At 46.3% G+C, this 24,695-nt stretch overlaps 4 protein-coding genes and 2 non-coding genes across 8 annotated transcripts; 1 reads left to right on the top strand and 5 right to left on the bottom strand.

The window, feature by feature from the left end:
- Window positions 1–1,052: 1,052 nt before the first annotated feature.
- nop58 (NOP58 ribonucleoprotein homolog (yeast)) lies at window positions 1,053–5,684 on the bottom strand. Its single transcript, XM_084668425.1, has 15 exons — window positions 5,469–5,684; window positions 5,015–5,091; window positions 4,838–4,890; window positions 4,431–4,555; window positions 4,189–4,325; window positions 3,920–3,984; window positions 3,699–3,833; window positions 3,389–3,534; window positions 3,000–3,126; window positions 2,553–2,716; window positions 2,293–2,427; window positions 2,113–2,174; window positions 1,840–1,994; window positions 1,586–1,719; window positions 1,053–1,494 (listed from the first exon to the last, which is right to left on the bottom strand). Exons 1-15 carry the CDS (start codon window positions 5,511–5,513, stop codon window positions 1,435–1,437), a joined length of 1,620 nt encoding a protein of 539 aa, XP_084524551.1. The 5' UTR covers window positions 5,514–5,684; the 3' UTR covers window positions 1,053–1,434.
- Window positions 2,844–2,927, bottom strand: LOC146260949 (small nucleolar RNA SNORD11B). The gene has a single exon (XR_014724920.1). It is a non-coding gene; the product is annotated as a small nucleolar RNA SNORD11B (small nucleolar RNA).
- Window positions 3,229–3,316, bottom strand: LOC146260948 (small nucleolar RNA SNORD11B). The gene has a single exon (XR_014724919.1). It is a non-coding gene; the product is annotated as a small nucleolar RNA SNORD11B (small nucleolar RNA).
- A 177-nt stretch (window positions 5,685–5,861) lies between the features above and the next one.
- Window positions 5,862–11,238, top strand: ndufs1 (NADH:ubiquinone oxidoreductase core subunit S1). The gene is made up of 19 exons (XM_084668319.1): window positions 5,862–5,951; window positions 6,464–6,540; window positions 6,849–6,940; window positions 7,036–7,143; window positions 7,255–7,331; window positions 7,443–7,524; window positions 7,608–7,738; window positions 7,854–8,039; window positions 8,257–8,391; window positions 8,568–8,682; window positions 8,761–8,906; window positions 9,028–9,156; window positions 9,295–9,424; window positions 9,592–9,752; window positions 9,918–10,072; window positions 10,169–10,344; window positions 10,465–10,599; window positions 10,734–10,806; window positions 10,909–11,238. The coding sequence occupies exons 2-19, from the start codon at window positions 6,468–6,470 to the stop codon at window positions 10,998–11,000; spliced, it is 2,196 nt and encodes a 731-aa protein (XP_084524445.1). The 5' UTR covers window positions 5,862–5,951; window positions 6,464–6,467; the 3' UTR covers window positions 11,001–11,238.
- Window positions 11,239–11,562: 324 nt separating this feature from the next.
- arl6ip6 (ADP-ribosylation factor-like 6 interacting protein 6) lies at window positions 11,563–12,849 on the bottom strand. Its single transcript, XM_084668320.1, has 4 exons — window positions 12,360–12,849; window positions 12,218–12,271; window positions 11,974–12,106; window positions 11,563–11,803 (listed from the first exon to the last, which is right to left on the bottom strand). The coding sequence occupies exons 1-4, from the start codon at window positions 12,640–12,642 to the stop codon at window positions 11,710–11,712; spliced, it is 564 nt and encodes a 187-aa protein (XP_084524446.1). The 5' UTR covers window positions 12,643–12,849; the 3' UTR covers window positions 11,563–11,709.
- A 463-nt stretch (window positions 12,850–13,312) lies between these two features.
- Window positions 13,313–24,695, bottom strand: fmnl2b (formin-like 2b). Of its 3 annotated transcripts, XM_084667793.1 has the most exons (27): window positions 24,266–24,695; window positions 23,514–23,597; window positions 23,166–23,246; window positions 22,897–22,973; window positions 22,726–22,809; window positions 22,414–22,560; window positions 22,085–22,211; window positions 21,611–21,687; window positions 21,413–21,506; window positions 20,944–21,018; window positions 20,633–20,743; window positions 20,344–20,493; window positions 19,988–20,089; window positions 19,386–19,716; window positions 19,028–19,216; window positions 18,745–18,765; window positions 17,988–18,112; window positions 17,668–17,870; window positions 17,134–17,368; window positions 16,846–16,914; window positions 16,609–16,689; window positions 16,364–16,493; window positions 16,065–16,228; window positions 15,858–15,959; window positions 15,397–15,495; window positions 15,026–15,152; window positions 13,313–14,810 (listed from the first exon to the last, which is right to left on the bottom strand). In XM_084667793.1, the coding sequence occupies exons 1-27, from the start codon at window positions 24,380–24,382 to the stop codon at window positions 14,722–14,724; spliced, it is 3,291 nt and encodes a 1,096-aa protein (XP_084523919.1). In that variant the 5' UTR covers window positions 24,383–24,695; the 3' UTR covers window positions 13,313–14,721. The 3 variants fall into 3 exon arrangements, with proteins under 3 accessions (XP_084523919.1, XP_084523920.1, XP_084523921.1); XM_084667794.1 differs by lacking the exon at window positions 18,745–18,765; XM_084667795.1 differs by lacking the exon at window positions 18,745–18,765 and having other exon boundaries at window positions 19,028–19,251; window positions 19,397–19,716; window positions 22,085–22,193.

The following is a 24,695-nucleotide window of genomic DNA, read 5'->3' as shown; positions in this document are numbered from 1 at the left end:
ATTTGTTGTTGTTTTATAATAAAATAGATTGATAAAACATTTTGAGGGAGGGTCTAAATAAAATATGAGGGTTAGTGTTTCCCTTCTTCCTCATTGCTGCCTTTAGGGAGTTGTCCACCCTCAGTACTTCTGGTTAGGGAACCCCAGGCTCGTGCCCTCAGAGGGGGGCTGGTAGGATCCACGGTGTGAGATGCCAGTGGAGGGCAGCAGAGCCATATACAAATATTTTTTTTTTCATATATCATATTTTTTATGGCTCTGGAGGGGCAGAAGCCAGCCCTGAGACACGTCAACCATAGCTGGAGAACAGAAACCCTAAGCTGTGCGGCAGAGGGCTGGAGCCTCCTTATCAGGCTTGAGGACAGCACAAGGTGACTGACCCTGTCACCACCAGACTGACTGAAAACATTCACTGTGCCTGGTTCTTGTTGGCCTCATTAGCCAATTTGGATGGCACCTTAATCAGCTCTTCCATTTGGCCTCTACTAATTTTCTTCAGGAGACCCACAACCTGGGGTTTGGAACCAGTGGGAGAATGCCCATCAACTTATGGTTTAACTGAGTCCAGTCAGCAGGTTTAGCATAGTAGGGAAGCACAGCTCTGAAGTCACAAGAAACGTAGTCATTGACATCACCATATTGAGTATGCTTTGGTGAAAACGCATGCCAACTATGCAGATGCTGCTTAAATACCAGTTCTGGTCTTCTACAGAATGTGAATCTTGTAAAGCTGTTTAAAACTGTAAGCAAGGCACTATAACAACATTGCAAAATGTTGTTATAGTCCATTATCCATCATGAGTATATGTATACTCATGATGGATGTTTGATACATTGAGAACAGTTTAGTGCATGGAATTAAGACATGAGCATTATGATTTCATTCCGATGTAGGAACTGCAGAGATGTGCTCTGTATACTCAAATGAATAATTCTAGAAGATGAATAGCTTAACAGTTTCAGCTTGGCTTAATGAGGGCAGCAGTGTACAACTTTAATAAAGTTGAATACATTGACGACTGAAAATATACTAAGAAAAGAGAATACCAGAATAAAAATAAACAAATTCATTTAATTGACCAGAAAATGACATTGTTACCCTTTAAAAGGCAGAGGCCATCCTTGGAAAAAAGCTTTTTTTATATAAAGGAGGTATGTGCGCAGAATGAGACGAGATTGAGTGGAGAAACAAAGTTACACTACACTAAATCGATTTTCAATTATTTTTAACTCAAAACATACTCACATACAACATGACTCACATAATCATCCAGACTTAAGCTTGTAAAAACATGTTAATTCCTCATTTAGGAATGAACAATTTCTTAAACGAAGACACCTGGTTCCCACAACAAAGGACCTTGCCCAGTCTGAGTCAGATGCATGCGCAGTGACAAACGCAAACAAATAATATACACTATATCCCCATCCATCTCATTCCCCTTCCTCCTCTTTAATCTTCTTCTTTTTCTTCTTCTTCTTCTTTTCTGTGGTCTTCAAAGAAAAGAACACAAATTAATATGTTGGCAAAGAAAACCAAAAGAAATGCACACAAGATACTGAGGATTACAGAACTGATCCTTACTTCCTCTGTGGGTGCCTCCTCCATCTCTTCCTCCTTCACCTCCACCACCTCCTCCTCCTCGGCTGCAGCCTCGGCCTTCTTGTCCTTCTTTTTCTTCTTCTTCTTCGGAGGTTCTTCGGCAGCCGTCTGCGTTTCTGGTTGGATAAAAACCAAAGCAGTTTTTGAGCATCTCGGGAAAACAGTCCAGTAAGCGGCCATCACGTGGGTCCACCAAGGTTACGGTTTGTGCGACCGTCCGATGTGTGAGTACTCACCCTCTGCTGCTGCTGCTGCTGCTTCCTTCTTCACCTTCTTGGTCTTGACGGGCGTTGTTGTGGCTACCTCTTCCTCCTCTACCTCCTCAAACTTCCTCTTCTTGGAGGTTGAGGGGAGCGTAGAGTCACCAGAGGGATCGTACACCTTAACGTCACTGGAGGACACAGGACATGCGTCACTTAACATCTATTGTAATCAACAAATTCATAAATAGCTCTAGCAATTCCCCGACTAAAAAGGGCATGCATGTCCCATACTGAGACCCAGTTTACCTTTTGTGTTGGTATTTATCAGCCCTGGCCAATACTTTTCCTGTTCCACTGATTTTTCTGATCTGAGGAGAAAAGTGGTCAAATGTTAGCAATAGTTTTTGTTTCCCAAATCACTTATCTAACAAATGCTATGTCAGTCTGATAATGGAAATAACACAGATGGATTCCTAATGTACTTACTCCCTTGTCCTCCAGGTGGCGTAGTCTGATCTCCAGCTTAGCACGGTTCTCAATACCCATCTCAGCGTTTGTGTCTTCACCCAGGGCATCATAGCGAATAGCTAGGGCTGCCTTGGCTGCAAGCATTCTGGAGATCTAAAATGGAGAAAAACACATTTGCATTCAATTATGCAGCAGTGTCCTATACACAGTCCTGACAAGTCACCATGTGACCATCTAAAACAGCTCCAGTCTGGATGAATGACTCCACCCCCACTCACCTTGCCCTTGTTCTTGGCTGTGGTCTGGCCCACCATGGAGGCGTGGTAGATCAGCCCGTACTTGGGCGTGTCTCTGCGTGTCTTCAGGGCTCTGAACAGGGCCTTCTCTGCTCCCAGGATCTGCACTGTGGAGGCGGGGTGCTTGGCCAGATTCAGCAGAGATCCTTTACATGGACAGAGCATCAGACGAGGGCAGTCAGTCTGAGGTAAGGGTTTTTGCATGTTCTGTCTAAATGAGGAGGTACACCAAGGGAACAGCTCTTAACTAGTTTCCATTTGTTCTAGTGTTGGGACAAGCTCAGATGAGGTAGTGACTTAAAGACATCAGGTAGTTTCAGGAACAGTGACATATAGTCATCATCATCACTGCTTGTTGTATGCACTTTTATATTATATCTGCTGACACGAGAGATTTTTTTTTAAATTAATTTGAGAATTGTGACTCACCAGCATGTGAGATGAGGCGAGCGCCCACCAGTTCTCCCACCATCACAGTCAGGTTGGGGGCGATGGCCGTCATACGGTTCTTCAGATAGTCGTAAAGCTGTGTGCGATACTCTGAGATATCGATCACCTAGGTAGGACACAAAACAAGACAGTGAGTGTCAATGTGATAAGGGTTTACTAGACAAAACCCTGATGTGCGGTGTTGGAGAATGGCCCAGGGATTAACATGTGACTGTTCAGATGAGGTAGTGACTGAAATACCCACATGGTCTGTTTCAGGACAAAGGACAAATATGTCGTCATCATCACCACTATCAATGTTATTCCAGATCCCAGGGCAATATGAGACCATTTTCTTTGTATTGATTGGTTTCTGGGTTGATTTTTACCTGGTCACACAGGTGCATGATATTGTTGATGTCCTCCTCGGATACCTCGGTTCCCATGGAGATTTCAGCGGCGAGTTTGACCTCTGCTTCGATCTCCTCAGGGATGAGATCTGAAAGGTCTGTGGTGGCCACGTTGGTTCGGACACCTGAGGATGAGGGGTCAAAGGTCATTCATAAAACCAAAAACAGGCTGTACATCAACAGCAGGGCATGTTTGGGGGAAGGGGGTCATTCAACCTAGAACACTATTTAAACTATGCTGTGTCAGACAACTTCCTCAGTACCCATTCAGGCCAGTGTCTGGACAAACCTATCTTGCGGACACTCTTGCAGTATGCCAGGTTGTCGGTGATGATTTTTCCCAGCTCTGGGAAGTGCCAGCCGTACCACTCTCTGCAGCGCATGATGTAGTTGTTCAGTTCTTTATCCAGGTCATCCAGCAAAGCTAAGACAAGGCGTAAGAAACAAATGAGCTGCCAAAGCCTTTCATCATTAAAGGAGCACCACGTGCCATGTATGAGGGGAGCTTACAGATGGCTTGAACGATCATGGTGTCCACCTTGTCTGGACTGAACTTCAGCTTGTAACGGGACAAACTAAAAAAGAAACCAGACAATCGGTTAAATGTGATGGAAACAAATGGTCACAGTGATTCAAAATTCTCAGTTGTTTAGGTGTTGCCTCAGTGGTAGTGACGAATGCTGAGGAAAATCAACAAGTGGTTTCAGACAGCATATGATAATCATGGGCAGCCTACCAGTCAGATGGGTGCATGTAAGGGTATACACACTATGCCATACCTGTGTGCAAGTCCAAGGGACATGGCACTGATCTCACGAGGAGGCAGCCCAGTGATCAGCCCCTCCATCTGGGTCCTAATGCCCCTCATCAGCTCTGCTATAGCGGGGCTGTGCACACAGCTCAGGTTCAGCTTGTCCTGCACAATTGCAGCAGGGAAAATGTCAGGGAAACTGCATTGAGATGTCCATCAAAGTTGGTTCCATTCGCCGTTTCCTGCCCACAAGAGGGACAGAACACTCACCTTGATCACCCCTCCGAGTTTAACATCACTGATGGCAAGCTGCTCGTGAGCCTCTTTGGCCACCACTTTCTTCAGGATCTTTTTCAGGCTTTTCCCAATCTTCCCCTCAGTCATGGCAGTTGCCGCTGTAACCAGTGGGAAGATACTTGTTAAAGCGAACTGCTGCTGCATTAAGGCTGGTTTAAATTTAATTGCATTGCTGGGACTTTGAGGGGGTTTTAACTAAAAAGGCTGTAGTTGTCTCAGTGGTAGTGACGAAAACTGCTGAATGACCTCACACTTACATCAGACACAAGAGATACATCATTGACTCCACAGCCATTAACTTTGAGAATCATTTGATCCTCTGCTAAATGTGTCATGCACAAGGAAGCTACGCAATATCTGTGCTGTTGATGTGGTTTTACCTGCCAATGCCTCTGTGGTATCTTGGAATTTCTCAAAGTGTTTCAACTTCACACTGGCAGGGAAAAGTACAGTTAGTACATTCATTTTTGCTTACAACATCTCAATAATTCACGCCAGCACAAGTTACGGTAAACAATGTTAAGGCAAATGTTGACACAGCAGCGGGCATTACTCACACTTTGTTGGCTTTTTCTGTGGTTTCAAACTCCTTCCATAGATCGTCGACCTCTTCGAGTTTCGACTCATCGAGGACCTGTGATAAAACATTTCACAATATAAACCATCACGCATTCATTCTTCGTGTTCTTAACATGTGTTCTTCTCGCGTAATTAAAACTAGTAGAAGTGCTACCACATGTCGTAGGTCGGCATGCGGTCCTTGAAAATGTTTAGCATCTACCTACAACCGGTTTCAAACCATGACTTTTCTTGTTACTAATGATTGACCATATATCGACACAAATGTGTTTAGTTTGGTACGTTTTCCAAATCATGTAAAATATATTTTTACATGAATGGTTGACGTCAGGCCTAGTCCATGCTTGCTTGCTAAGCTAGTTAGCCCAGAAGCACACTGCGCCAACAACTTAAATCTAGTGTACTTTTGGTAAAACCTTGCAAAATACCTACCTTAAAAATGGCATAGCCAGCAGCGGTCTCAAATAAAACGAGCATTGTGATGCCTTTAAGCAATGAATACAAAACTGCTGCTCTCCAAGAGAGCCTTGTCTACCCAGAAAATCACAACTACCACGCTGCACAAACTACTTCGGAACTAAGAGAAGGAAAAGACATGCTTGCATGAACGGTGGGCGCACGGTGGACATGCGGGGATCTTCATGAACCCGGAAGTACTTCACACTACACTACTTTAATTAAATGTTTCCAGAAACAAATATGCATTTTTATTTGTAATATATTATGTATATATGTGTGTTTTTTGAACATATGATTACAATTTACATAAAGAATAAGGAGCAGAAACGTTTGTTTATAAAACGATTCCGTCATTTCCGTTGTTGTGGCCATAGACTTCCGACTTCGCCATCGTTAACCAGTAGTGTATGCACTAATCCATCGCTGTTCTGGTCAAGAAGGCCAAATAGCGACAAGGTAAGAGTAACTTAAACGTGTCATTTAGCCTTATTTGTTCATGTATCGTGCGTTGTTTTGCATGTCGAACTAATCTAAATGCCGTTCAAGCAATACAACCTCACCACCACCCCGTGTCCTTGAAAGGAAGCTAGTTAGCCTAGCATAGTTTAGCCATTCTGTAGTCCAGCGGTGTGGGAGTCAGAATTTAGTATAGAGTTCAGAGAAGGACACATACCATTTGTGGCACAAATTAGTAATGAATTGGAACTACACTTTAGAATTTGTATTTGGATATTCATATACATAGCAATATTAATTGTGTTACATAGACAGCTACTGTTGTCAGATCGTTGTCTAATTGGCTAACATGACCAGGTTTTGTAACGTTGTTCTTGCTGTTGTGTATAGACTTGAATATATTTAGTAACGCTACTTAATGGCAAGATGTCAGAGGTTTCACAATAGTACTATACTAGTCATATTGTTAATCTCGTGTCTGTCTCTATTTTGTCGCTTTTCTTTCTCTCCAGCATCATGTTGCGTTTGCCAGCCGTGAGCCGCGCGCTAGCCGGGACAGCCAAGGGCAGCCTGGCTCCCTCAAACAACGGTAACCAGGCCACAATAACATTTGTCTTGCACTGTCTGTCTGTGTATGCCTCATTATTGTGGTGAAGTTTCAGCTACAGTGGGGTTTAACATGACCCTGGTGTCCTTACGCACCCTCTAATCACTTGGATATCTGCCAACTCAGTTCCCCAGATCTCCCGTTGAGTTAATCATGTCAACCATCTTGCACATGCCTTTCCCATTTCATTTATGTTTTCAGTGTATGTTAACAAATATTGCTGTGTGGTCAGTTTTAATTTGTATGCCTTCAACTAATAATAATGTGTTGATGCAAATGTGTGTTTACAGTGCGTACCTCCATCCGGGCAGCTAGTAATATGGTTGAGGTGTTTGTGGATGGAAAGCCAGTGGAGGTAGCAGCTGGAACTACTGTGCTGCAGGTAACCTCAGTGTGACCGCTATATTGTTATATGTAAATTAGCAATACCGTTTAAGTATTTGTTTACATATGCAATGCATATTGGTGTGTTTCTAGGCCTGTGAAAAGGTGGGTGTACAGATCCCACGGTTCTGCTACCACGAGCGTTTGTCTGTCGCTGGGAACTGCAGGATGTGTCTGGTTGAGATCGAGAAAGCTCCAAAGGTAAAATGTTTACAAAGTAGTAATTGTTGATTGAATGTACTAAGCTAGACTAAACACACTGAAAACGGTGGGATTTTGATGGAAAAACGGTATTTGTTGTCTGGTCAACAGCCTGTGGCAGCATGTGCGATGCCAGTGATGAAGGGCTGGAACATTCTCACAAACTCAGACAAGACCCGTAAAGCGAGGTACATTGGCATACTTGACTTTGGTCAGCGACAGTTACAGATGTACACAAATCTTGGATGTTGTCAAAGCGGATTTTTCACAAGGGGGCGTGTGTGATTGTGTGTAAACAGAGAGGGGGTGATGGAGTTTCTGCTTGCCAACCATCCCTTGGACTGCCCCATCTGTGACCAGGGAGGAGAATGCGACCTACAGGCAAGTACATATGCTCACTCGCTCACACACACACACACACACACTCTCGCTCTCTAACCATGTTTTGTGTTTGCGCACCGCAGGACCAGTCCATGCAGTTTGGTACAGACCGCAGTCGGTTCACTGAGAACAAGAGGGCAGTGGAGGATAAGAACATCGGGCCCCTCATCAAGACTATCATGACCCGCTGCATCCAGTGTACACGCTGCATCCGGTGAGCTTTGCTCTGTTTGTCCCTTTGGGCCTCTGTACTTTTCTCAGAAGTGTTTTTAGTGCTACATCTCGTTGATAGTGGAGCCTGCCTCTGACTGGTCATCTTTCTTTACCAGCTTTGCCAGTGAGATCGCTGGTGTGGAGGACCTGGGCACCACCGGAAGAGGTAACAACATGCAGGTGGGCACGTACGTGGAGAAGATGTTCATGTCAGAGATGTCCGGAAACGTCATTGACATCTGTCCCGTGGGAGCCCTCACCTCCAAACCATACGCCTTCACTGCCAGACCCTGGGAGACCAGGTACTGTGTGTGTGTGGGTGAGAGACATAGAGAGACACAGAGAGAGACACAGAGAGAGACACAGAGAGAGAGACACAGAGAGAGAGACACAGAGAGAGAGACAAAGAGAGAGAGAGACAGAGAGAGAGAGAGAGAGACAGAGACATTGTTCATGTTTTTGTTACAGAATAAATGTTTTGATCATTTTAAAGACTGTTTTAACTTTTTGCGTCTGTAGAAAAACCGAGTCCATCGACGTGCTGGATGCAGTTGGCAGCAACATCGTGGTGAGCACACGTGCCGGTGAGGTCATGAGGGTCATGCCCCGTCTTAATGAAGACGTGAACGAGGAGTGGATCTCAGACAAGACCAGGTCAGATTCGGGTCAAATATTAGTTCACAATACGTGGGCTGCAAATACATTTAAGATCATCGCCTACCATGTATTCATTGTACCTTTATCCACTGAAGTGTGATTCAGGGTCATATACTGTATATATGTGGGTGTAAGAGTGTCTTAAGTGTGTGTATTACATTGTGTATGTGTAGGTTTGCATATGACGGGTTGAAGAGGCAGAGACTGACCCAGCCCATGGTGAAGAATGCATCCGGTCAGCTGGTACCCACATCCTGGGAGGATGTCCTCACCCGTGTGGCCGGAGCAGTAAGTAGCACACTGTATCCTGTACGGCGTGTGTCAGTGTGTGAAGAAGATTTCATGCATGTAAATGTGTGCCTGTAGCTGCAAGGAGCCCAGGGCAGTGACGTGGCAGCCATAGCGGGAGGCATGGTGGATGCAGAGGCCCTGGTGGCTCTGAAGGACCTCCTCAACCGGCTGAACAGTGACACACTCTGCACTGAGGAGGTGTTCCCCATGTCCGGGGCTGGGTGAGTGTGTTTTTTGTGGGGGGGCCGCTCGGGAAAGAGCTTCGAATTGGGTTTGATGGCGTTTATGTGGTTGGAACGCGTCGCGTGTTCTGGTTTGTGACTCTGGTGTGTGACGCTGTAGTACCGACCTGCGCTCCAACTACCTGCTGAACTCGCGGATCGCGGGCATTGAGGAGTGTGACCTGCTGCTGCTCATAGGGACCAACCCTCGCTACGAAGCCCCGCTGTTCAACGCTCGCGTCCGCAAGAGGTACTTTTACGCACACAGACGCACACAGACGCACACCCTTGCTAAGACGTTTTGCTAATAACAATATCTATCTATGTCATTCCCCTCCCACCCCTCTCTCTCTCTCTCTCTCTCTCTCTCTCTCTCTCTGTCTGTCAGCTGGCTCCACAACGAGCTGCAAGTGGCGCTGGTGGGGACTGAGGTGGACCTGAGCTACACCTACGACCACCTGGGGGAATCTGCCCATGTACTGCAGGAGCTGGCCAATGGGACACACCCCTTCTGCCAGGTACCCATGGCAATACCCAAGTCATTGGTGGGAGCTACTGGAAGTGATTGGCCACATTCACTGGCCACATTATTGTGGTTCTTGCTTTCAGTAAATTGTAGTTTCTCAGAGTCAGGTCTACTTTCTGGCCATGTATGTAACCCTTCTCTCTCCCTGTCCCATGTTAGGTGCTGGCCGAGGCCAAGCGGCCGGTGGTGGTGGTAGGCAGCTCAGCTCTGCAGAGGGAGGATGGGGCGGCCATCTTGAGCGCTGTGTCCACCATAGCCCAGAACGCCAGGACCAGCAGTGGGGTGGAGGAGGGCTGGAAGGTCCTCAACGTGCTGCACAGGTCAGCTTAGCCAGTCCAGAGTCCGTAGAACATCTGTATGTATTAATAGTGTACAGTATAACTGCAGTCATGCTTACTTCACTGCATCCAGTTGCACATGTCCAGGAATCCAAAAGGCCAATCAGAGTTAGCATGTTAGCTTACTGTGTTTTGACCTGTCTGCAGAGTGGCCAGTCAGGTGGCAGCTCTAGACCTGGGCTACAAGGCGGGGGTGGAGGCCATCCGCCAGGCCCCGCCCAAGGTTCTGTTCCTGTTGGGGGCCGATGCAGGCTGCATCACCAGACAAGACCTGCCCAAGGACAGCATGATCATATACCAAGGTAGGAATGCACGCGCACACACGTTAACGTACGATCTCACACGATAACGTACATTAGCACACACGTGATGCTCATGCCATATGCGGTTCTTCCTAGGTCACCATGGCGACGTGGGAGCGTCCATGGCTGACGTCATCCTCCCTGGGGCCGCCTACACCGAGAAGGTGGGAACCTACGTGAACACGGAGGGGCGGAGCCAGCAGACCCGCGTGGCCGTCACAGCACCCGGCATGGCCAGAGAGGACTGGAAGATCATCCGAGCCATCTCTGAGGTACACACTCTTACAGTATTACTCATAAACACACTCAAATCCATTATACACTTTTAGAGACTGATTCTGCTAGCATTGGCATGTCCTGTGCCTGTTAAACGTGTGTGTGTGTTTTTCCAGCTGGCTGGCGTGACTCTGCCCTATGATTCCGTGAGAGAGCTGAGGGACCGACTGGAGGAGGTTTCCCCCAACCTGATCCGCTACGATGACGTGGAGGAAGCCAACTACTTCAAACAGGCCAACGAACTCTCCAAGGTCACTGCCTGACCTTACACCTCTCAGCCCTCAATCTCGTCATTGATCATCTGAAGGCCTGATGATATTTCTGTATAAAGGGCAAGTCATTTTTCTCTTTATTTCTTATATTTCGATCCCTCTCTTTCCTTCAGACGGTGAACCAGACTGTCCTAGCAGATCCTCTTGTTCCTCCTCAGCTCACGGCTAAAGACTTCTACATGACAGGTATGTGTCTGTGTGAGAGACGAATGTGCTTACTTGTAGGTCAGCTAGATCAAACATTTGTGTGTGTGTGTGTGTGTGTGTAACTCTGGCTCCCTTTTTCAGATTCTATCAGCAGAGCCTCTCAAACCATGGCCAAGTGTGTAAAGGCTATCACAGAAGGAGCAGACGCTGTTGATGAACCATCCATTTGCTAAACAAGCGCACACATATATATACACACACACAAAAACTCGCACACATGTATTGACATCACATTAACATTCAGTGGTGACTCTCATTTATTTAAGTTGTCCTTGCTGCTTGTTGTATATGATACCATTTCCACTCTTGTGTAACCTGCACAAGGGTTAAGAAGAGGGCTTTGTTGAAAAAAGCTGTAACTGTAATGATTATGAATAAATCTTTATCCTTATGTGTCTGTTAGGGAAACAATGGAGTTTCAGGTATGCTTTTCAGTGCCATTTTACCCAATTAATGGAGACGTCTGTTTATGAAGGATACAAGTTGACTACACGTGTGAGCTACTTTATTAGTGGGATTTGCCAGGGTTAGACAGTGTGGGACAATACAGCAATACAGGGTCACATTCATTGTCTGGATGGGACCGTAGGATGATTGTCAATTGTACAACATAAACACAGGCTGTTCATTTGCCAACACTAAACAACTGACATGAACGTATTGTATCCTTACAAAACACATGATATTGTTTTAGGACTTAATATATTACAGTAATACTGTGACATGTAAAGAATTAGCCATGCTTCTAGTATGCCATGCGCAGCTTCGTTCAGTGTTTCCTTATTTTACGGTGATGCTTCTGAGTGCTGAGGTCAGTGGCGATAGTTGGGATGTTAGGCGGGCCACGTGCAGAAGCATTGAATTCTGGGTATAGGTCAGGGGTCAAATGAGGTTCCAGACAACGGTCAGTGCGGCCACTATGCCATTCAGGACAGCCACGCTGTAGCCCACATGGAAGGACTGGCCTGTCAAACGCCTACAAGACACACACGAACATGCACATGCACACACATATCATAATCATTATGATTATCATTAGCATTATCATGTTGCACAGCTGTGCAAGGTTTATGTTCCTTTGTTGTATACGTGTACTTATTTCCCCTTAAACTTTGAATGGAAGTGTGTGTGTTGTGACTGTAATACCTGAGGTAGGCAGAAGACAGGGGGGTTGGGGGAAACATGCCTGGCTGATATGAGTCAAAGTATGTAAGTGTCCATGAGAAACTGCAGCAGGAGAAGCCAGCCAACATTGACAATACCAAAACACTCCAGAATCCTTCAGAGACAACAGGGAGGAAAGGAATCAAACCAGAAATATGTAACAGATAATCTAGGAGAAGGGAGAAATTGCGGTCTCAACACCTCCATGGCTCCACCTGAAACTCACCCAGGACGCGGACCTCTGTCCCATCCTCCCCCAACATCCTCTCAACACTCAGGTCTGAAACAGTTACAAACGTTACAGTGGGAACAGCATATCAACCCACAAAAGTAGCACAGTGTTATGTTTATGTGGATGAAGGGCATACCTTTTATAATGATGTATAGAAATGCACAGAAGACAGCGACAGCCAAGACCAGGACAACACTACAGAGCATTGACAAAGCCATCTTTGGCCATGGTCGCCGGTTATCCCAAAAACTCTTGCTCGGCTTCTGGGTCTGAGTTACCGGTTGTTTGAACTCCAAACCAATCCCGGTACCACTACGAGAAATGTCTTGGACCTCTGGTTCCAACTCTTGGTCTAGTCTTTGCCCAAACATATCAGTGTCACTTACGAGAGCTGTCATATCGTTGGTTACCCGTTGCATATCAGCTTCAGACCAATTTTCGGAATACTTCGCAAACGCGAAATAGAACTTTTCTGTTCCTATTCCAAACAAACAAGTGAAAACGTAGCCACTACACAGTAACCTGATAGAAAATAATGTATTTAGACGGGATTCTCTGTCATTCTGAAATGAAACCAACAATCTTGTTCTAACATGACCCGAAAACTTCGAACACACTGTAGTCGCTTCCGCGTGAATACATTAAAGTCCGCCCATTACCTTCCAGCCAATCAGAAATCAGATAATTTGACGTAATAACGATTAATCTGATTTTTCGATGTTCGGTAGTCAAACCCAGGGGTACCACCTTCTTTGTATGTGCTCTATATTAAATCTGATTAATTGATCGAGTGCAGTAGAGTACATTGGCAGACTATGGTCATGCAGTAGCCTAGACCTAGGGTCAGTTATTCAAATGATTACACAAGGGGTTTGTAACGCGCAGTTATTTTTTTAAACGATCATAGACTGCAAGCTTAATGTTTTAAAGGGCGTATCTCGCTTTGTGGGGGTATGGTGAAATGCTGCCCTCTTGTGATTTACAATATGCATACAAACTATACAATAAAGTGTTCTGTTCTCTGGGGTAAGTCTAATGATACGGACACAATTCCAAATAAAACTCAGAAAGGCCTCACAGTCTGACAGGGAAGCATTTATTTACACAACATGTGCAGGATTCAACATCAACATTGAGGAACACTCACAAAGCAGGGTACAGGCAATGAGCAGGATTCCCTAGAAAATATATATACACATAGTAGAAAAGTATTGTGCTGTTGTCACTCACATTCCTGTTTTCTTTTTAATAGTTTGATTTGAAATGGAGAGGTTTATCTTGCCCAGGGTTGGTCATGAGACAGCCAGGGAGGGAGCAGTGTTAAGTGGAAAGTGTATATATGTGTGTGTGTGTGTGTGTGTGTGTGTGTGTGTGTGATGTCAAGGTGTTAGCCTGTCTCCATGATCTAAAACGCTACATCCTTACAATAACAAGACATAGCATCGATTAACAGAAACACATTAGCACCCAGGTGTGTGTAATGTGTGTGTGTGTGTGTGTGTGACAGAAAGTTTAGTGAAGTTACAGTAAGATAAGATAACAACCTGTATTGTTTAGGATAAAGGTAGCAAATACAGTAGCAAACACAGTAAATGTGGTGGATGTAGAAACACTGTACAAGTTTGACTGTTTCACAGTCATTATTTGGACTGATGGTGTTTCACCTGTTTTTGGGGTTGTGAGTTTTTTTTTTTTTTTTTTTTGAACAATAATGTTTTTTGTCTTTTTTTCAGTGATCTGTACAGGCATTTAACAGCTCACAATAAACACAGGTAACCAGAGCCATTCTGTAGATGCTGAGTTTGATCATTAAGTAAAATAAACACAAGAACCATTTGGGCTTGTGTGGTGCATCCAAGTCAACATTAGACCAATCTCAATTTATTTGATGGAATGGTTTTATGTTATTTTATTTTAAACCACGTTGAATTCAACGTCTGGAATTAAAACTAAAAATTATAATTGCAAGTTTAGTTACTGAATTGCAGGGAGGCACCATATCCAATTTTGAGCAAATACTCTCCCTACACATGACTCTGGTATTACCGCAATTCAATAACAAGTCCAGTCTAAACTCATGAAATTAACAGCCCTTCGTAATAGCATCAGAAAGAATCTGTTGGAATGTTCAACAAAAAAACATGCCTGTCAGTCTTTCTCTTTCAATGTCCTCCACCATCTAATCCAACCATGTCTTCTTAAATTATTTCTTTTGAATTGATGAGATTTGCAAAAAGTGCTGATTGATTCCAAGGTTTGAAGTCTGTGAGCACAGGGAAGTAATGGAGAGTAGTGAGGAGATAGGCTTCATCCCAGGTCATAGTGAGACAGAGTTCAGAGTCAGTCTCTCTGCTCGGAAAAGACAATACATGAGTGGTTGAGGTTTTATTTTCTCTGTCTCTCTCTTGTATCTCTCTCATTCTCTACCATGCACTCTCTCTTAATCCCTCCCATTCCTATTCTACCACTCCTTTCTTTCTTTCTCTGCAGCTCAGAGCTCAGTAGTGTTCTTCAGTGTGGGCGGGATCACAGAAGAACCGAGAGCTGCGTTTAGCTGTCCTGGCAGTGAAGGGGACGGTTTTCAGCACTGCAGCCAGAAAACAGCCAATTAGATCACAGCAAACAAACAAACAAACAAACAAACCAGTAAAACGACAGCAAACAGCAGTGTGTGTATTTGTCTGTGTGCACGCATAATTTCTGTGTGCGTATGTGTGTTTGTATGTCTGTGTATGTGTGTTTGTGTGCGTGTGTGTGTCTGTGTCTGTGTGTGTGTCCGTGTGTGTGTGTGTTTGTGTGTACCTGTGATGATGTCCTCTATGGCTCCATCTTTGCCTTCATAAACATGTCGGCTGTCCTTCCCAGTCTGACGCTTCCTCAGCTCTGTGATCAGCTCCACCTGCTGACGTTTACCCTTGTGTGAGGGAGACTGTGTGTGTGTGTGTGTGTGTGTGTGTGTGAGAGAGAGAGAGAGAGAGAGAGAGAGAGAGAGAGAGAGAGAGAGAGAGAGAGAGAGAGAGAGAGAAAGTGTAAGTGGGAGAGAAGCAGAAAGAGAAAGAATCGTTTTTTTCTATTCCACTGTGAAGACACAGAATGTCACAGTGATGAGGCGGTCACCATGGCGACACACGGCGCAGGGCCGTTAGGCGTGTCTCCATGGTAACGGGCTGTACCTTGGGCTCCACCTCCTCGTGCTGATGCTCCTCTTGCTCCAGTTTCTCCAGCATCATTTGCTCCTGTCTCCTTTTCTGCTCATTCTCCTCATCGGCCAGCTGCACACACACACACGCACACGCACACGCACACGCACACACACACACACACAGAGGAGTAAACATAAATATAATGAGAAAGAAAGAAAGAGACAAAGAAACAGAGCGGGAGACAGAAAGCGAGGAAAGAGAGAGACAGAGATAGGAGAGAGAGACAGAGAGAGACAGAGAGAGAAAGAGAGAGAGATAGGAGAGAGAGAGAGACAGAGAGAGACAGAGAGAGAAAGAGAGAGAGAGAAACAGAGCGAGTAATAGACAGACAAGCACTGAGCTGTTCTTTTGAGTCATCTTTTTTCTCTCCACAAATGGAAATGGAGCTTGTTAACACCCACACGTCCCCAGCACACACATGTCCTGCTCACCCTGTAGGCTTTGATGAAACGCACAAACACAGGGAAGAACACGGAGGGGGGCATTGTCTTAGAACTCTCCCCGTAGAACTTGACGGCGTCATCAAACGCATCCTGAGACAAGAACACAGCCGTCAGAGAGATAAAGAGATTGTAGTCGTCTGATAAGTGTGAAGGTGTGTGTGTCTCTGTGTGCGTGCGTGTGTGTGTGTGCCTTGCCTGCGCTATGCGCGCATCCTCCTGTATTTTCTGCAGGCGGGTCTCATGCTTGCTGATGAAGTCTTTGAGCGTGGCGTTGTGGCCGTGCATGCTGTACTCCCTCCAGGTCAGCTCCATGCCTCGCTGCAGCTCCTTCACATCGCACACCACGTTCTCCAGAGATACTGCACAACACACACACACACACACACAAAGTCAAATGAATGGACTTGTGTGTTCTCGTGGCGTCTTGTGTTACTCCTTGAATAACTGTTATTATATTCAGGGTTTCCCAGGAACACACACACACACACACTCACCTGCGGCAGCCTTCTCTACATAGTGCAGTTCGTTGTAGAAGAGAGCAACAGTAGGGTATTTCTCCCTCACTACATTAGCTATGTAGTGTAGCAGAGTCAGCTTCCTGTCAGTGGTCTTAGTCTCCAGTAGCTGGAGGAGGAATAAGCACGCACACAATTGCATGTCAGACGTGTTTTCAGAAGTATGAAGTGTGTGTGAAGCAGACGAGCGTGTTTGCTTTGTGAAGGCGGCACCGGTCTCTTACCAGGTCTAAACTCTGCAGCTTGAACCCATACACGGCTCCTCTCTTGCTGCTGTTCATGTAGTTCCCCAGAGCCAGGATAATCTAATAACCACACACATGCACACACAGACACACACACAAAGGGTTATCTGGTACTATTATTAGACTTAAAACGGCAATTCAAGGAGAGGGAGAGAGAGAGAGAGAGAGAGAGAGACAGTGAGAGGCTTTTTACTGAAAGACAGGTATCTCACACACCTCTAGAATCTTCTTGAGTTTCTGGGAAGACTTGATCGACACAGATGCAGCGATGATGGCATGGAGTTGCTGCCACCAGAAAATAGAAAGATAATCAATGTCACATCCTTATTATGTTGTGTGTGTGTCTATGTGTTTCTTTGATAAGTGAAGGTCAAATGTAATCCATGCAACTACACGTACAGTATGGCAGTGCAAAATATAGACATTGTATTAAAATCCAACCATCTAGTAAATTACACTGGTGTCACAGAGTGGCACATCAGTGTGTGTGTGTGCATGTCTTACCGGGGTGAGCATCTGGATATTATCAGTGAAGTTGCCCATGAAGGTGATGATGGACATGCGCTGGGCCACCCTCTCGATGCGGCTGAACTGCATCATGAACCTGTCCTCGTCGCTCAGGGCCTCCAGGGGCTTTCTGTCCCTCTCGTACTGCCGTAGGACCTTCACCTCGCCCTCGGTGGGCAGGAAGCGCATCAGGCACTCCACAAAGTCCATCCGCACAGCGCGCAGGTCAAAGCTACGGTACAGAGCGGAGAACACACAGAGATTAAGGAACAGACAGACAGCCAGACAGATGCTGGGCCTTTCAGAACACTTTCAGAAATATAAATGGCGGGACGAATTGGAGAGGGGCAGGGAAGGGGCCAGGACAGGACAGAGAGAAACAAAAGAGAGAGAGGTAGGAAGGGGGGTGGAGGTTAGGAAAAAAAGGAAGAAAGGCACTAAGAGGAGAGAGAGAAAGAATCACAGTATGAAGGATGAGGAGGATGTGGAGTTTACTAGGGAGTCAGGTGGTTTGGGGTCCGGGGGGCTTACGTCACAATGGCTCTGCATATGAGCTCAGGCCCCTGGCCGGCCTTGCGGAGGGTGATGGCCAGGTTCTTGGCCCTGTTGGCCTCCAGGAGCGAGACTCTGCTGGGGCCTTTCTGAGGGGCCTTCTGCCTGCTCAGGGTGACGTCCACTGCTGGGCCCTGGGCCTTGGTCTTGAACATCTCCTCAAACTCCTCCACGTTCAACTCCTGTAGCGCACATCTCCCGTTATAGTGTGTGCGTGTGCATGTGCGTGCGTATGTATGTATATATGTATGTGTGTGTTTGTTTGTGTGTGTTTATGCACACTCAGTGACTGTGCATACCTGGAGGATTCTCTCATCGTCAATGTCGTTGAAGACCGTTCCATTGATCTGACTGGGCTTTAGGGCTACCCAGTTGAATACTGGCATCCTGAACTTAGTCTGAATGGGCTTCTTAATCTTAACAGCTAGAGGGAAAGAGGGAGAGAAAGAGAGAGCTTAACAATACTGTATGAAATAAATGATTATAATTTTCCACAAGGTAAGATTGGTATATGGAATGGAAATGTTAAAGGGGATTGCAAATGAGAGACAGAGAGTAGGGAGTCACTGCATTTGAGAGAAGAATCCAACACAACAGGGGTCAGAAAAGGGTCAGACTGAGTATGACAATATCATTCTAAAAGGGATAGTTCAGGAGCATTCATCCTAATCCAGACTATGCAAACCCATCCGAACTATTAACAAATTCACATCATGGTTTTTGCAGTATTTGTCTTACCGAACATGCCGGACATCGCCATTAACCGGGACCAGTTACATTTAGACAAGGCCAATTCTCTAATCTGGATTTAGAAACTTGATTGACTTGGAAATGAACCTGGTCCAAAACCATAATATTTACAGAGGTAAACGGTGAGTTAAAACAATCCAGATTACAGATTTGAAAATAACTCAGTATCAGGGTATATCAGTGTACCCCTGGTGACTAGGAGTTGTACATTTACAACACTATGAAAGAACAGTGTGTGTGTATTTGGGTTTGTGTGTGCGTGTGTGTATCAGGAGGAAAGAGAGAGAGCGTTAAGAGGAAACCTACAGAACAGCTTCAGAGGGCCCTCTGAGAGCAGAAGAAGAAGAGGGAGAGAACCGAGACAGAACATTAGAGAAGGTTACAGTATGGTATACCAAGAAGAGAAGCCAGGCAAAAGCAGGAAACTGAAGGAAATTGAAGCAAAAACATGAGATATTGAATGAGGTGTACTTTTTAACACAATCTACCAAGGGTTAGGTAGTACTCTAAGATGCTAAGACAAAGTAGTAATCTTCCTGAAAACACATGCAGACACACACACACACACACACACACACACAAGCCTTACCTGCCAAGCCAGAGTTGAAAATGACAGTGGGTGATCCTCCACATCCAGGGAGAGGGGGGGCCACGGGGGGAGGAGGGGGGGGCAGGGGCCCGGAGCACGTGGTGTCCATGGAGCGGCAGGGAGGGGGAGGAGGAGGGGGCGGGGGAGGAGGAGCAGGCGGGGGAGGGGCGGGATAGGGTCCATTCGACACTGGGGGGAGGAGTTTAGAAGGGGAAAAAGAGGCACTTGTCAATTAATTTGGATTTGAATTCTTGGAACACCAAGTTTACCAGTGTTTTATTGTTCGTTCATTGTTGTTAGCTTCTTCACGTTCTCACAGCAACAACAAGCACTCTGATAGGCTAAAAAAAACACTCACTCATTCCCAACATCTCTGGCATTGGTGGAGGGGGCGGGGGCGGGGGAGGGGCCGGCATCCCCATCCCGGGGCCAATAGTGTTATAAGCCATGGACTCTGGGCTGGGGGAGAGGGCGGTACCTAGGGGGGGTGAGGGTGAGGGTATGTCTGACACCCCACCGTCCCCTTCGCCCCTCAGGGGGTGCACCCCGCCTCCTGCCTGTGCCTCTTTGGCGCCCCCTCCCTCCTGCGCCTGGCGTTCCAGTCTGCTCTGCCGGCGGATGGTCTGGTCCTTCTCCTTCACAATCCTTCTCAGAGTGTGGACCTGGGTGTTGGCGCTAGCATACACCTCCTGCACGACATCAGCACAGTCAGCACAGACAATACTAGCTGTTAGCTGTTTGCTAGTTGCATTAACACCCAAACACTCAAAAAACGTGACACTCGCTCATCCGGGCCTCCCATTAGCACGGTTAGCTTACTGAATTTGTCGAGCGTTAACCTATTTAAATGGTACAGTGGATCGATTTTAAAATGACCTCATTGCATGTATAGAAGGTGGAACTAACGGACTAACAGTTGGTCAATTACGAATCAATGAATCAACAAATGAACTAACTGACCCTTATGCTGTCCAGATCTTTGTTGGTCTGCATCAGCTGTTTCTCCAGCTCTACTATCTTGGCCATGGCCTCGTTCTCTGTGTCCAGGAGCCGCTCAGACATCTGCAGAGAAACACACAGGAAGCATCGTTGACATGCTTCACGGTAACAACATTTGACAAAAACAGGAAAAACATACATCATCAATGTATGTCTTCCAATGTGTTGGCGTATGAATGTGTGTGTGTATCTTTGAGTGCCAGCGTCAGTGCCTGTGTGGGTGTATGTGTGCGTATCCGTGTGTGTGTCTGTGTGTGTATGCTTAAATATGTGTGTGCCGACCCGTGGATTCGCGCGTGTGTGTGTTCTCTCCTCACATGGGTCATGCTCTCCTCCAGCTCCTCCACCCTCTCCAGGGCAGCCGTCTTGGTCTCTGCGTCCTCCAGCAGGGTCCCCACGTCGAACACGTTGTCCAGGTAGGCCTGGATCTGCACCTGCAGACGGTCGCTCTCCGTGTGCTTCAGCCTCTACAGGGACGCACACAGCGCAGCAGGGTTACGGCTGGATAGCACTTCATCCAAAACACAACTTGACCCTTCCTAGTTTGTGACAGAGAGAGAAAGAGAGAGAGAGGGTGTGTGTGGGTGCACGTGTGGGTGTTCTAACCTCAAGGTACTCATCCAGGCAGAGTTTGGTGAAGTCGTACTGCAGATGGACTCGGAAGTTCATGTCCTCCACTGAGTGGACCACAATGTTGATGAACTGCATACAAGCCACCTGTACACACACACACCCCATCCACACACACACAAACACACAAAACAATTCATAGTTAATCTGGGTCTGAACATTGTAGAAAGAGATGAGAATATTTCTCAGGATATAAAATCTGGCATTGAACAAATAAGACTTTATAGTTGTACAGATTTACATTGCAGCAAACCAAACAAGACATTCCCAAAATGTGTGTGTTATACCATGAAGTCAATGTTGTCGTCCTCATTCTTGAAATGCTCCATCAGCTTTTCAAAGCGCATTGTTTCAGAACACACCTGGGTACAGAGAGAGAGAGAGAGAGAGAGAGAGAGAGAGAGAGAGGGAGGGAGAGAGAGAGAGAGAGAGAGAGAGAGAGAGAGAGAGAGAGATGTGCATAGAGGACAGAGAAAAAAGAGAATGAGATAGAGAGATAGACTATCTCTTGGGATTGCAGTGACATAATTAACATTTCATAGCTGTACTTAATGTGCAGTGAAAACTAAATATTTTACTTGGTCAATAAAAATGGATGATGTTCCTTATTCTGTTAACTTCTACTCTGTGTCTGTGCATCACAGAGACAGATAGACAGGCAGGCAGATAGATGCATTGTTACAGCAGCACTGAACAGCTATATTGCGGCATTGAATCAAAATGTTCCAGTAATTTGATAAGCACACTGGCTCCTACCGTTTTGAAGTGATCAAAGGCAGCCAGGATGATCTCATGACCCCCCCTGACCAGACACACAGCAGCAAGCAGCTCCAACACCAGAGCCTTGGTCCTGAGGGGGGGCAGGAGGGGGGTTACAGATTCATACCAATCATTCAGTGGCACGTTCTAGAGTGAGAATGGACAACACATGGCGCTATGCTGTGTCGTACTCACCTGGGGTTCCTGTTATTGAGGCTCAGGGCTATCTCATTCACAGCATGAGGATGGGACATGACCATGTTGAAGCCATACTGCACAGAAAGGAAGGGGGAGGGAGAGGGGAGTGAATGAGAGAGAGAGAGAGAGAGAGAGAGAGAGAGAGAGAGAGAGAGAGAGAGAGAGAGAGAGAGAGAGAGAGAGAGAGAAAAGGTGAGAGGGTATTTGGGGGGGAAAAGCGCACCCCCACCATGCTTCCACACCCATATATACATCCTTCCCCCGTGCGTTGTGAAAACTGCCCTGCATACAGCCTACTGCTACTGTTAGGGAGAAGATTATTTGAACTTAAGTTATCTTTCAGGGTTAGGTTTGAAAAGAGTAGAGCTGGATTCATCCATCTAATTGGACATAATTCTACAAGGATATAATGGTGGATAGCTATTGTGCAGTTTAGTCTCTCTGTTAGGGACCTGAACGAGAGCCTCCTACCTGGTAGTTCATGATGGCACGCAGACACATCACACACACGTGGACGTCGTCCTTCTTACACACCAGACGGGAGTTCTTCAGCGTCTTCCGGCTGGGTAGTGTGTTGGACCTGGACACCAACGTAGAACTAACAGCAGGGTTTGAATCATTACCACCAGCAGGGTTTGAATCATTAACACCAGCAGGGTTTGAATCATTAACACCAGCATGTTCACCATTTCCCTCACAACTCCTTGGCAAACTGTATATGCTACTTGGATGTTTGCATTGCGTGGACTGTGAGTGCGTGTGTGTGTGTGTGTGTCTGAGATCTATTGTGTGTGTGTTACCTTATGGAGTGGCGAGAAGCGCGTGGTACATTGTTGCCACTGGAAGGTGAAGGCAGGTTGCTGTCGCCATGGAGATCCTCTATAGAACGACTCCAGGGAGAATCTACTGAGGACTCTGTACTGGGCTCCGATACCTCCCCATCGAACCTACACACACACACAAGTCAAAACCATCTCAGAGATTCAACGCAAATACGTTTGACAAACATACACCACATAGTCTTCGGTGCAAAGGTCAACACATACACACACCTGTACAAACACACACATACAGACAGACCAATAGACCCATAAAAACCAAATCAGTCTTACGTGACGGCATACTGAGCAAAGGACAGATACTCCACAAGGACGTCCAGACCCTGGTTCTCCTCATTTAGAAACTCCCGCACCCACCTGTAGGCAGGAGACAGGCGTTTAACATCACACACACGCACACACACACACACACACACACTCTCCAGCACACCAACCCACACTCACCCGATGTGGTTTGTCCGTAGTGAGATCTCCAGCTCTCGGAGCACTTGAGTGGACTCCTGCACTCTCCTCCGGAATTTCTGAAGGGAAACATAAAGAAGTGAGCCTTCATCATCTTCAAGGCGCAATGTTTATACAGCGTATCAGCCAAGTTTATCATCTCATCTTCCAGGCTTGAGAGACTGTCACCATGGTTATTACAACTTTAGTACATAGAGCAAGAAGCCCGACAAGTGAGGGTGCGTAACCGAGGCAACAGAGTGGCGGCCCACCTTGCGCGTGACTGCGGGGTCGAGGAACCCTCGCAGCTTCTGGATGTATGTGTGAGGGGGGTTCTTCACCTGAAACCTCTCCTGCAACACACACACACGTTATAAACACAAACCGTCAACAACACGCTGTCAACAAGGCCTTCACAGATGTTAAACACCCCCTTCCCCAAGCGTCCAACACAGGTCCCAGACCATGTCCTAGTGTGCAAAGGCTATAACAGTAGGAGCATACCCCACTGATGAAACTTCCTTTTGCTAGTGCACGCACAAACACGCATATACACACACAAACACACACGTCTTAGTTTCTGGTTTGACATACTTCCCCCCCCCCCCCTCCTGTCTCACCTGATCACATATCAACTCCCATTTCTTCTCGTTGTCGTAGCAACGCAGCAGACGCACCTTGTCTGGAGGTAGGTTCATCGAATTCTGAGAGAGGGGGGAGAAAATGGAGAGAGACAGCAGGGAGCGAAGAAAAGGAAAGAGAAAAAGGGATGAGAGAGAAAAAAAGAAACAAATAGGACATTCTTGCTGACACACACACACCGTTTCTTCTCAGTAGATATTCCATCTCTACTGAAGACTAACATTCGCTCATCAGCGGGGAGATACAAGCATGTGAGAGTAGTGAATAAAACATGAGTGTGCACGTGCATATGAAAGAACCTCACTGATACTCACACACACACACACATGCACAAACACACAACACACGAACACATTGAATTAAATATGGCAGTGTCTCATTGGAAAACGCTGCAAGTTCAGTATATGAAGGATATTCAAAACAACGCTGATCAATTTAAACCAGTCAGCCACAATGGATTAGCGTTAACACCAACACACACACACATTTTCAGCACCCTGCCAGAAGTGTTGTGCTTTGTCAGAACGAGCCAACCAAAAGCATAGATCAGTGAGCAGTTAGTGAGTGAACATGGGGAATTGGGCATGTGGTGTGTGTGTGTGTGTGTGTGTGTATGGGCGTGTGCATGGATGTCTGTGTGTATGGGTGTTTGTGTGTGTGCATGTTTGCATGGGCCTTTGCATGTGTGTGTGTGTGGGCGTGCGTGCGTGCGTGTGTGTGTGTTACATACCAATGCGATGGAGAACCTTTCCTCCAACTCTGCAGGGTCTGGCATGGGCAGTTTGACCGGGGCACTCCTCGCCCGGATCACTGCCAACTGGGACTCCATGCTCTCTGCGTTACCCATGGTTCATACACACACACTCCTTCAACTCTCTTGCACACACGTTGTCAACCAAGTATTGCACACATACACTCAAACACACCCCTGAAAGTCAGCTCATAGACCCTGACTGGCAACAGCCCACCACCTTGTATTCAAACACACCCTTAGCACTGATTCACAGACTGTACACACCCCTCGCTGTGAAATCACAATAACGTGAACAACAGGCTCAATATTTCTATAGCCTATAATCAGTGCCTCCCAGTGAAGACTGTTCGGTTCCTCCCCGAGACAGCCAGACCTTCAGTCAGACAGAGGGCGGTGCGAGATCAGA

Source organism: Hypomesus nipponensis, chromosome 12 (genome assembly GCF_054491055.1).
Source record: "Hypomesus nipponensis isolate SF chromosome 12, ASM5449105v1, whole genome shotgun sequence".
Lineage (NCBI taxonomy): Eukaryota > Metazoa > Chordata > Actinopteri > Osmeriformes > Osmeridae > Hypomesus > Hypomesus nipponensis.
This window is presented reverse-complemented; position numbering and strand designations above follow the sequence as displayed.

Bases quoted from the DNA above. Each gene is read 5' to 3' on its own strand.
- fmnl2b (XM_084667793.1), bottom strand. From the start codon at position 24,382: ATGGGTAACGCAGAGAGCATGGAGTCCCAGTTGGCAGTGATCCGGGCG. The intron at 23,598-24,265 runs GTATGTAACACA...CCCCTCTCTCAG, and splicing joins AAAGGTTCTCCATCGCATTG to AATTCGATGAACCTACCTCC. The intron at 16,915-17,133 runs GTAAGACATGCA...TTCTGGTGGCAG, and splicing joins ATATCCAGATGCTCACCCCG to CAACTCCATGCCATCATCGC.
- arl6ip6 (XM_084668320.1), bottom strand. From the start codon at position 12,642: ATGCAACGGGTAACCAACGATATGACAGCTCTCGTAAGTGACACTGAT. The intron at 12,107-12,217 runs GTGAGTTTCAGG...TTGTCTCTGAAG, and splicing joins GACAGAGGTCCGCGTCCTGG to GATTCTGGAGTGTTTTGGTA. The intron at 11,804-11,973 runs GTATTACAGTCA...TGTGTCTTGTAG, and splicing joins CTGTCTTCTGCCTACCTCAG to GCGTTTGACAGGCCAGTCCT.
- nop58 (XM_084668425.1), bottom strand. From the start codon at position 5,513: ATGCTCGTTTTATTTGAGACCGCTGCTGGCTATGCCATTTTTAAG. The intron at 4,556-4,837 runs GTAAAACCACAT...CACTGGTTACAG, and splicing joins TACCACAGAGGCATTGGCAG to CGGCAACTGCCATGACTGAG. The intron at 2,428-2,552 runs GTGAGTGGGGGT...TCTCCATTTTAG, and splicing joins CAGCCAAGAACAAGGGCAAG to ATCTCCAGAATGCTTGCAGC.
- ndufs1 (XM_084668319.1), top strand. From the start codon at position 6,468: ATGTTGCGTTTGCCAGCCGTGAGCCGCGCGCTAGCCGGGACAGCCAAG. The intron at 8,683-8,760 runs GTAAGTAGCACA...GTGTGCCTGTAG, and splicing joins TCACCCGTGTGGCCGGAGCA to CTGCAAGGAGCCCAGGGCAG. The intron at 10,807-10,908 runs GTATGTGTCTGT...TCCCTTTTTCAG, and splicing joins TAAAGACTTCTACATGACAG to ATTCTATCAGCAGAGCCTCT.